The sequence below is a fragment of the Phaseolus vulgaris genome, chromosome 8 (assembly GCF_000499845.2).
Source record: "Phaseolus vulgaris cultivar G19833 chromosome 8, P. vulgaris v2.0, whole genome shotgun sequence".
In the NCBI taxonomy this organism is placed as follows: domain Eukaryota; kingdom Viridiplantae; phylum Streptophyta; class Magnoliopsida; order Fabales; family Fabaceae; genus Phaseolus; species Phaseolus vulgaris.
In genome coordinates, this window is record NC_023752.2 from 758,287 (window position 1) to 770,572 (window position 12,286).

Here is a 12,286-nt window from a genome sequence, read left to right on the forward strand (position 1 = left end):
TCTCCTGCATTGCCAATTCATTCAATGATTTGTGCTAGTTTTCACTGTTTGTGTGAGCAGAAAAAATTATAAGCATAAGCTACACTTCATTCTTCAACCTTAACAGAGTACATGAGGCAACTTTCTACCAGTAAATATGAGCTGTATATTCCAAATGTTGATTGCATAAGTAGAAAATTGTTAGGAAAATCAGTACTAATTCTCCATCTTTATTGTAGATAGAATTTTTAACATGGAAAAACCTTCAGAACTATAAATAAAAACCCACTTTAAAAATGTTGACTTTGATGATGTGATTGTTACTTCATGGATTAAACCAAATCAAATAAAGCATCTGATATTATGAATCAATCAATGAACGAATCAAAGGCGTGAACTTTCAAGGATCAACAACAAACATAGGAGGAAGAAAAATAATAGAATCAAATCTGAATAACAATTGTTTTGTGGGGATCTGAAAATTTTTTGTTGGACTTTCTAGACTTACGAGTGCGGAAATTAAAATCGTATCCAATGCCTTGGCCGAAGCCAAAGCCAACACCAACTCCACAACCCATTCCAAGACCGAAAACCAGGTTGAGGTGGTTGAAGGGCCAGCCTCCGAACCCCAACCCACCAACCAAACCCAAACCTATTCCGGCGCCGCAACCGATGCCAGCTCCGAAGCCAGGACCCAACACTGATGTTTGAGCTTTGGGTGCTTTGCTGTTGTTTCCTAGGAACTTGGTAACCGAAAATTGTTTTTGGTCGGTGTTCTTGTTGCGGGTGTTGGCATTCCAAGTCCAGAAAGATTCAGCATCAGCTTTGGTTTCCATTGCTTTGCTACGCTCTGCTCAGTGTTCCTGCTGCGGCTGCGTTTGGATAGGATTCTGCAAGTCGTAGGTTTGGGTATGAAATTTTGTTTCTACACCACGGGCCCAAGATACCTAAAAATCACCTTTTTGTTTTTTTATTTATTCATAGATTATTTTCGTTTTAGTTTTTATAATAGAGAAATTGTCTTTCATCTTTCAAAATTCAAAACTATTATTTTTACACCTTATAAAATAAGTAAATTTTGATTTTATCAACACAGGTTATTATGTCAAATTCTCATAGCACCCACATACCTATTTTCATATTTTTTTTTTTTAATTCCAACAATACATTTTTTTAATATAGTGGAGAGTAGGATGTTTTTTCATTGTTTTCTTTATTGATGGTTGCTTGGTCTATATATTTTCATACTCTCTTTTTTAATTTCAACAATATCTTTTTTAATATAGTGAAAAATGTGATGTATTTTTCATTATTTTTAAGTATAAGTGGTTGTTAGTAGTGGTTGGTGGCAGTTAATGGTGAACGTTGCCGGTTGAAGTAAGTTTTCTAGTGTTTTTGGGTGGTGGTTGTGTTTTCATTCACTTTCTTTTTCATTTTTTGGAAACCACAAAACCCATAAAAGAAATATCAACTAGGTGCAAAGATGAAGTACAAAACTAAAAAAAATATTCACTCCGAAAAACATTAAATACAACGAATATTCTCATCAACTCTCTCACACATGTTTAAATTATGAAACTATTCTCTCAAACACTGCGACAATATGGAAGTGTTCGAAGAAAGATGTAGGATGTAGGAGTATGATAAGGTTATACTTTATATATGATTATTTAAATTTTTAAAAAAATGAAATTGACTTTTTATAATTAATAAAAAATAGTAAAATACATAACTCGAGAGATAATTTATTAATCCACTATTATTTGGGTCTGAAATGTAAAATTGAGGGGGCAAAGAATGATGGGGTTGGGAGTTATTTATCCCAAAAAAAAAGAGTCTTAGAATTACATGGAATGAAGTTCATAGGAGGGCACAAATGTCTTAGAAATCTCAAAAATGATTCTGGCCTCAAAGGCATCCCTTGCATAAGACACTTCACGAGGCTTTGGAATCCCTTTAACACCAAAAATCTTATCACTGTTTATAGCACCTGTGTTCTTTGCCATCCCCAACATCAACTTCATATAAACACTCTTCAGCTTTGCCAACATCTTCAATGGTGATCTCATCACCCATCTAAGCCTTCCAATCCTTCTCACCCTCCAATGCCTGCGTGGACCTTTCAATTGGATCATCGCCATCTTCCTTCTTCCGGTGGCGGCGCCACCCTGTAGACGCCGGTAGCGCTGCCGTCTCAGCCACCTCTTTATGCCACCGTAGGTTGCCTTAGGGAATAGTAACTCCATTTTTCTTGCTTTGAATAGCTTCACTTTGAAGATGAGAGTGAATAGATTGTGTTTGAACTTGTCTTCGCAATTCAACAAATATATAAGTGAGAAACTCACGACGTGAAAGATAAGATAAGATAGATTTTAAATGATTATGATATTATAAGTGAATTTAAATCTAATTTAATCTCATATTATAGAAGTTGGTATCTATTTATTCTATTTATATACGATAAAATGTTCTAATATCTAATTTATCAATTGTTGTCCAAGATGAATACACGTGGATTGTTAATTTAATTAAGATTGTTAAAATCATAAACTATATATATGCTATGATTTTTTTTTTCAATATTATATATATGGCTGCTCTTGAGAAATAAAGAAAGTCAATCAATGATGTTTGACCAGAAATGGTGCTGATGTGTGTGAGACAACAATGACGACCAACACAGTGTTTGGCTTCAAATCCTTCGAATATTATGTAGGAAAATTGCTTTTTAATACTTTGAAGGAAGGAAAAAAAGGCAAAATCATTTTCATTATCATTGTGGTCACTTTCAGTTTCTGTTTGATTTTTTAAATATTTGATGGTTAAAAGTTTTAGACATGTTAGTCAAGTCAAGTGCACTTAATTATATTCAGATAGCTGCCGTATAAAAGAAAAATACTTGGTTTAATTATTTTTATTTTTTAATTCATTTAGGAATATTTAATTGGAGATCGAAAAATTAACATGTTTAATTCAATTATACTAGGATGTTAGTTCTGTGTTGTTATATATTAGAAGAGTTTAATTTGTTATTTCTAGTATTATGAAAAAAAAATTATGTGAGAATAAATGATGGGTGAAATTGAGTTTTAATAGAAATATTAATAAAAGTAATTCGTTCTATGTAAGGTGACTTTTTTTTCTTCTTGAAATAAAAATATGTATCTATGATATTTGTATATCTAACTCTTAACAAGTCATGCACAGATATTTATATAATTTATATTTGATTATAAATAACGGTAGCAGCAACTAAAGGTCAATTATAAATTTTGAATTTTGAAACTTTAAGTCAATAATAATATTTTATACTATTACTTATGAAAGTGGTAAATTAAAATAGAAAAAAAAAACTCAATACTACCAAGTACTAATAACATACTGGAACTAGTACAAATCCATTTAGAGAATTATTAAGTAAACCAATAGCAGAATGTTTGGTTATGCATTTTAATTTTTTTTTCAATTTTATATTATTTTTATTATGAAATGCACAAAACTAGAGTATAATCAATTATGCATTATTTGATGTGATAACCATAATTAATTGATGGGAGCATAATCAATTATGCATCATGCATCATCATTTGATGTGATAATTATAATCGACTAAGTAATTTTTAGCTTAATGAGTATAATTAATTGATGTGACAATATGATAATTAAGTAATTTTTAGCATTTTAAATATAATCAATTATATTCTATTTGTTGTGACATTCATAATCGATTCATTCAGCAGTTTTCAAACATACAAACTATAATCAATTATAATGACAGTGTTATTATAAATTTTGTAATTTCTATTAGTTTTGTTTAAACTAGATTAATGATTTTGAATTATTGTAAGATTATTATTATTATTTTATTGTTGTAAAAAAAATATTAATATTTATTTATTATGATCGTATATTGTTTGAATAAATAAATTTAAAAAATAACAATATCGTATAAATTTAGAAAAGAAATTTAATTATTTAAATTTAGATAATTTCAAACATTATCTTTAAAAAGAATATCGTATTCTTTGATAGTTTTTTTTTGTCTAATATATATATATATATATATATATATATATGTTTTTTTTAGCTTGATCTTTAAGAATGGAAATTATGTTCTTTAAGAACGTAACTCTTTCTAATATTCTTTTATTGCATTTAAAATTATTTTTAAAATATTTTTACAAATTTAATATTAAATTTTCTATTATAGCAGATTTTTTTTATTACATCTTTCATGTTACCAAAACGTTGAATAACTCGTATTCTTTTTTATAAATAATTATTTAATTATATAAAAAAATAATATATAAAATTTTAATTAACTAAAATCTACATAAAAATAACTCATTTTATTACCTCATTTCATTCTCTCAAATAGTATTTCATTCTCTCAAATAGTATTAAAAATAATGAAATAAATTTATAAAATTATATTTTAAATATTTTTAAAAAAATAGAAATTATATTACAATTATCGAATTACTCACTAATTTCAATAAATCTTCATTAGTAATATAAATTAAATTTTTTTCCACCCATTCACTTAATCACAACATCACATAATATATACATTAAATAATTTAAAACTTAAATATAAATTAAAATTTTAAATTATACCTTTTAAATTATTTCACACACTTATATTAAGGCATTAAAAAAAATTGAGCTCAGATGAACAACTTATTCCCTCTAATGCGGCATGAAATGAAATGGAATTGGTGGACTGTAAAATTGGACGTTACAACACGGCTTCATTCATGCTATCTTACAACCAAATACTTAACTTATTACTTCTTCACGTTAACTTTTTTATTATTAAAAGAACTAATGATTTAAGATATTTTAAAAATAAAACATTAACTATTTCTTATTTTTTTAATTTTATATTCTTTTATGAAATTATTTGAGTTTTAAGTACAACTAAATAAGTCAAAATAATATCTTTTATTAGATTAAATGTATTTTTCGTCCTAGTATTATAACACAAGATTTATTTTCATCTTTGGTTCAAACTTTAAATCATTCAAATACATGTAGTCTATAAAAATGATTGAAAATTGGTGATTATGTAGGTAAAATGATGGTTAGTTTTTTTTTTAAAAAAAAAATCGTTATTGTTTTGATTGGAAACTGATAGTCACTATAATTACTTTCTTACAATCTTAAACTGAATCAATTTCACACACAAAATGAATTATTTCAATCATTTTCATACTACAAACACCTGGTGGCCTGAAGTTTGAACAAGAAACGAAAATCAGTCTCATATTAAAGTAAATGGACGAAAAACATATTCAACCATTTTTTATTCCATTTATTTCTTACTCTTTGTTTACATTTTTTTTTTCTCTCAATTTCAACTCTTATATAAACAAAGTGTGAAAATGAAAAAAAGAGAGTCCAAGTTTCGTTCTCTTAATTATATTTTTAGTTAATTAAAAATATTTTATTCTAATGCTAAAAATACATTTAAATTACCTGATAAATCAATAATGTTTTAATAATTGTAAACAAAAACATGATATGTACAGTATCTTCATATATATAATTTAAAAAATTAAAAATTAAATATTTTCAGTGAGAAGAATATCTGAATTTTTTTTTCGTCAAAAACTTCAACGGTAATATAAAATTATAAAAATAAAGAAAACTCTTCTTTTATGCTAGATTTATATGTTTGAATAATATAAAAAAAAAATAACAAAGAGTATGAGATTTGTGTAAAAATAAGTCTTGCTTTTGAAAATGGTGATCGTGCGCAGAAAACATCATCAATATTTTTATAGTATGAATGAACTAATCAAAACTTGGCGGCTTTTCAATTTTTTCAACCAAAAAAAGTTATTAAAAGATGTGTATTAATTAAGTAACCAGATATTCATATCCAAACTTCTAGATGCACCATTTTTTTTTATATTTAATATAAAGTATATACATATTCATACTTTTCTTAATTTGATTCCATTTCCACATGATTGCAACAGTGTTCTTGTGTTGCACGCATAATCCTACCACGAATCATGAATAAAAAAAATAATTCCATGCATTAATAAACACTATTATATTTAGATTTTGGTGTAATCTCTTTATATTTTTTTTATATTTTTCTTTAATAAGATTTTATTTATACAATAATAAATAATTGTTGTTACTTATATTGGCTACTATTGTTTCTCTATATATGCTTTCATTCTACTCCAATTCTATATTTGTTACACCAATTAATATTATACACATATATATGGTTTTGAAATAATAAAAATAGCTTAATCAAATAATTCGTAACATCAATTTTTTCAACGTGCAACTCTTTCTTTCTAAGGTCATATAATTAAATATTTATACTTAAAATATTAATTTTGACATGTTGATAACACTTTTTTATCATGATTTTATTATTAATAAGGTTATATATACAACTTCCATTTATTTAAAATGGATAATTAGTTATATATGTGATTAGCAACATTTTAACAGAAATCAATACCCACAACTAATAAACTGAACTTTTTAAAAAAAAAAATAGATATATTGAACTATTTTTAGTAGTAGTAGTAGGTAAAACTATTTTTAGTTTTAAAAAGTTCAAAATAAATTAGTTCATATAAAAACAGTTCAATTTGATTTGCTTGAGCTACAAAAAAAAATAAAAAATCTTCAATTCCAATGAAATATTTTTAGTTTAGAATATTTTTTTATAATCTAATTCAGTCCAAACACTATAAGAAAATCACGAAATAGAAACTAATTTTTAGTAACAAAAAATAATTAGTTGTTATAATGATTAAATTAGAGATCATTTAGAGACTAAAAAATTTTTGATTTCTAAATTAATTTATATTATTATTAAATGATTTATAAATTGGTATCTAATTAACAACCAATGTTTTTGCTACCAAATTTAAAAACTAAATAATTGGTAGTTAAACCTGGATTGCTAATTAGATACTAATTTATAAACTATTTAACAATAATAGAAAGTAATTTAGAAATATATTTTTTTTCTAAAATGGTCTTTAATTTAGTTACTATAAAAACTAATTATTTTTTATATTTAAAATTGATTTATCTTTCTTGTTTTTTAATCATAGTTATTGTAGAAGGAGGAATAATTTGCTGGAAAAAATATAATATTAGAGGGAAATTAATTATGTTGTTCAATGTTCATGTTTAGTTCTATGATCAAACCTACCATTTTCTGGTCAAATATAGTTTCTTGACTTTGTCTTTTAAAAGCCAATAATAATCCCTTTAAATACTGCAACAAGCTGCAACTTCTAACACACTTTCACAAGAGAAGAGAGAATCACCTTCTTCTTCAACCTTTGCATCATCAACATGGAAACAGATTCACTGTTGTCTAAGCCAACATATGGTGGCATAAAGAGGTACTTTAGAAGACGGCGCTACCAACGCCTCGACAGCGGCGGCGCCGCCACCTTCACCGGAGAAAGGAAAACAAAGATGATCAGGCTAAGAAGAAGCCCACACAGGCAATGGAAGATCAGGGTAGTTCCAAAGTTGACATGGATGGTTAGGTCACCATTGAAGATGCTGGCAAAGCTGAAAAGTGCTTACATGAACTTCATGTTGAGATCTATGAACACCGACAACATCTTTGGTAACAAAAAGATTCTTAAGATTGATCGTCAAGCGTCTAAGGGTTACAAGAGCAATGAGTTTGAGGCTAGACTCATCTTTGAGATTTCCAAGGCCTTGGTTGCGTCTCATGAATTATATCCCATCAAATAATTTTCTTTTTTTGTTTACATTTTTCGATTTTTTCTTCCTAACTTTCTCGTGTGATCACACAAAATAATGTAGAAGAATCACCAGAAAATTGTATTTTTGTTTCTTGTTAATTATCATGACGTTATTTGTCTTGTACAATGTTAATATTGATTAAATTATATGAATATTGTTGAGTTAATATAAAGTCTTATATGATGAAATCATGAAATGAATAGTAGATTTTGTTATTAAATTATCTAATATAAGATTTTTTTTATGAAATTAACGAATGTAAACTTATCCTTTACCACTTAGTTGGATTACTGATTTTTTTTTATTGGCAATGAATTAAATTATTTGGAGTATTAATTAGAGGATACTTTAACTTTTATAAAAAAAAAAATCATATTTTTAAGAATACCAATAAAATCTTCTTTTCTAAAAAGATATATTATTATTCATAAGGAATACCTGATTTTATATGATCAAATCATACAAACATAATGTACTTGTATAGACAAAGTGGACTTAGACAGTAACTGGAACTAGTTGTACAATTGTTGATGTGTCGGCTGTCTACTCGCTCCTCACTACAAGTTTTCTCCTTTCATTGTTGGTGCTCGATTGGATTTAATCCGAAAAATGTACTCTGGCGATCAAGTAAGTACTATGTGTTAAGAGTGTATAGTGAAAACTGATTAAAGCGTACTTTACACATCTGTAAAGGGTTTATCTATAGTGTTTATTCATATGACTTTTTGTTGTAATTGACTGAATAAGTGTTAACTATTTTTTCCAGCATGATCCTTGCTTTAAAGGGAGGTATATTGATATATTTGGAAAATATCTATAATAAATCAACATCTTCCACTAACTCAGTATTGATTGATTCATTCAATACGGACTTATACACATAAGAATTACAAAAATCAAAACACACTTACTACTTTCTGATAAAGCTTTTACCACAAAAAAAAAATCATAATTCTCGTGATAAACATATGACTACAAATTAAACCATACGTGTTACTAAACAACTATACTATATGTTATCAAGTTAATTTTACTTCCATATGTTATCTAAAAGAAAAATCAAATCATATGTTATCTAAAAGAAAAATCAAATCATTGAATCTCTTTTTATACTTTATTTTGAGCATGATATGGTTGATTCCATGTTAAGATGACTTTGGGTTTGAAATATACATTTTACAATGTTAGATACAATTTGATTGTTTATTTCCTTTGACCATAACATTAAAAAAAAGGAAAATTCAGCCTTTGTTATATTTGACTAAAAAATAACAATTTATTTTTTTATGATAAATAAATTGAGAAATAAATGTACTAAAGTTTTGAATTCGTTGCACGTATACAATCACACCCACATGCAACATTTGACTCAACTGTTTTTGTTGAATTTCTACCTCGGAGCAAATCCCTTTGAAATTTAAATAGTCAAACACAAATTACGTTTATAATCCCTAATCTTCTTTAAGTTATGAGAATTAAGAAAAAATATTCTTTAAATGAGGAAAAAATGGAAGACCCATGCCTTTGTTGGTACAAAAAAGATAGCTTAAATTGAATGGTAAATTAAAATACTTTGAAAAATTTATAGAAAAAGTTAAATATTTTATCCTTTATTTTTATAAATATTTATCACCTTAAAACTAAAACATTTTTATTTTTTATTTTTTTTCTTATTTATATTCTTCTATTTAAAAAGTGACTGAGTAAAGACAAATATTACTTAACCAAAACATTACTTTACGTTTTTTTTTTTATAATTTTTATATAGGTTATATGTTTGTACGTGATAGTAATTATTCAAAGTCTTCTAGAAAGTGTTGGAGTCCTTTGTGAAAATACGTGAGGTAATTGAATTAAATATATGTGTAGATATACATGATGTTCAATGTTAAACATTAATTATTTAAACTAGTTAAATGTTTCGTGTTTTGTTTTATAAATAATATGATAATCATATTTTGTGAGATAATCGATGATATTGCGTTTTATAGTAGTTTAAGGTTGACATAGAAGTTGTGTACTTTATCTTACTCACTCACATTAGTTATTATGAGATTTATAAAATGAAATAAAATATTTATTTTATTAACTTTAACATTGGAGTGAAATAAATTTATATAAGATAAATAAATTAGTTAAATATTTTTTTAGGGAATACTTAAAATGTATTTGAAGTATATTTAAATTATTCTTAGTTATATTTTTACCATTGTGAATAAGCTATATCACTACAAGAAAATCATTAAATAGAAATTAATTTTAGAGATAAAAAATAATTAGTTGTTATAGTGACTAAATTATAGACAACTTTAAAGATTAAATAAATTTTTGATTTCTAAATTAGTTTCTATTATTGATAATTAATTTCTATTATTGATAATTGGTTTTTAAATTGGTATCTTTAACTACAAATTATTTAGATTTTAAATTTAGTAGCAAAAACCTTGGTAACTAATTAGATACCAATTTAGAAACTATTTAACAATAATATAAACTAGTTTAGAAATCAATAATTTTTTTAGTCCATAAAATGATCTCTAATTTAGTAACTATAGCAACTAAATATTTTTTTTCCCTAAAATTGATTTTATTTAATGATTTTGTTTGTAATCTATAAACAAAGAGTTTCTGCAGAATGACTTTTTTAATACAAAATGTTTGTAGGTATGAGTTTAAATGGATACCACAATACTTGTCTAATATCAAAACATTAGATAAAATTATTAAACATATTTTAAAATTAGGAGTTAACTAAATATTAATTTAAAAAATATTTATTAATAATAGAAATTATTATTATTTAAATAAAAGCTTTCATGAATAATAGAAATTAATTTAGATATTAATACTTTTTTGTTTTTAAAATAATATTTAATTTAATTAATATAATAATTAATTATTTTTTATTTCTAAATTTATTTCTATTTAATAATTTTTTAGTAATGAAATAATATAATTTATTTATGTTTGAAATAATTTAATTTAGTCGTATCCTATTTTTATTTTAGGAATTTTAACAAACATTATGGTATTGGGAGACTGATATAATATAAATAACCAATTAAAAAGATGTAAGTTTAGTCAAAATTAATAAATTTGATAGTAAAAGAATACTTTGATTTAATTTTAAAAAAAACTACTTTTAATGCTCGTTTATTATATAAAAGAAAGTGAGAGCATGTTCCTGAGATAATTAGCATGAAGTTTTTCCATGTTCACCACCTTTGAATTTGAGTTTCTTGAATATGTAATTCAACATATGAAAAAATGAATTTTATTATATTGTTTATGTTAAAATTTTCTATTTCAAACAAATATCTCATGTACATAATACTGTGGTCCTGTACAAAAAAAAAATCTATATAAAAGAATTATTATTTAAATCTTAATTAGTGTTTTTATATTTTATGAAAAATATAATTGGTATTTTTCTTTTTACCTCATTATTTAATACTGTATTATATAGTATTAATTAAAATATTTATTCAATCATCAGTTGTTTGACCATAATTAGAGTTGTGAACAGTTAATAATTACATTATGTATTAATGACTGATTTGATTTTCAAAATATTAAATTTTATAATTAATGATTAGCGTTGATTAACACAAGTTTCTAAGGATGTAAAGTCCCATTCTATCCCTCTATTTCACTACTAAATTATCAACATTTATTTATAATTGAGGAAAACCATTTCCTTCTTCCATTCATAACAATTACAATTTTAATATTTTAAAAATAAATAAATTTACTATTATTAGTTTTTTTTACAAAACTTTTCATATTTTTTTTATAAAAATTCATTTTTTTTTATAAAAACTTTGATATTAGACATTATTATAAAACTTAACATCTCAATTATAATGACATCTCAAATAACAACAATCATACGTCAACACATGAAAAAATATTATTAAGATGATTATTTTTTTTAATAGTTAAAAAATTTGTCTAATCTTGTCAGTAATGTTTGATATAAATAATTTTTTAATAGTTTCTAATGTTATTTTAGACAACTCTTTTTTTAAAAAAAAATACTAATTCTATTTTATATATTTTTTATTTATTTAAATATTTATTAAATTTATTTGTCATTTTTCTAAAATAAAATATTTGTTCACTTAAATTTATTTATTTTAGAAATTTCCTTTTTTTATATTGTACTATTTATTTTAACTATCATATTATTTATAATATTAACTAATTCATTGTTGTATTTCAAGAAATTGATAAGAGTAGATTTGTATTTTATTAATACAATGTTTTTATGCTTAACCACTTAGATTTAATTATGCATTAATTTTGTTTAAATTTAAACTTCGTTGAAACTATTTTAAGACATAGAGTATAAAAAATTAATAATATAATATAAAAATACAACGATTGAAACTAAAAAATTGTAAATAAATAATTCATTTACAAAAAAAAAATTGATTTTTTTAATAAACATTTCCAAATGTATTTTAACCAGAAAATAAAAAATTATATAATAAATGTCATATTTTGTATATTTGTTATTTTATATTTTCAATCACTCAAACTA

At 24.4% G+C, this 12,286-nt stretch overlaps 1 protein-coding gene across 1 annotated transcript; it reads left to right on the top strand.

Annotated features, from left to right (window-relative positions):
• Positions 1–7,317: 7,317 nt before the first annotated feature.
• LOC137823449 (uncharacterized) lies at positions 7,318–7,731 on the top strand. The gene has a single exon (XM_068628587.1). It carries the CDS (start codon positions 7,318–7,320, stop codon positions 7,729–7,731), a length of 414 nt encoding a protein of 137 aa, XP_068484688.1.
• The last annotated feature ends 4,555 nt before the right edge of the window (positions 7,732–12,286 follow it).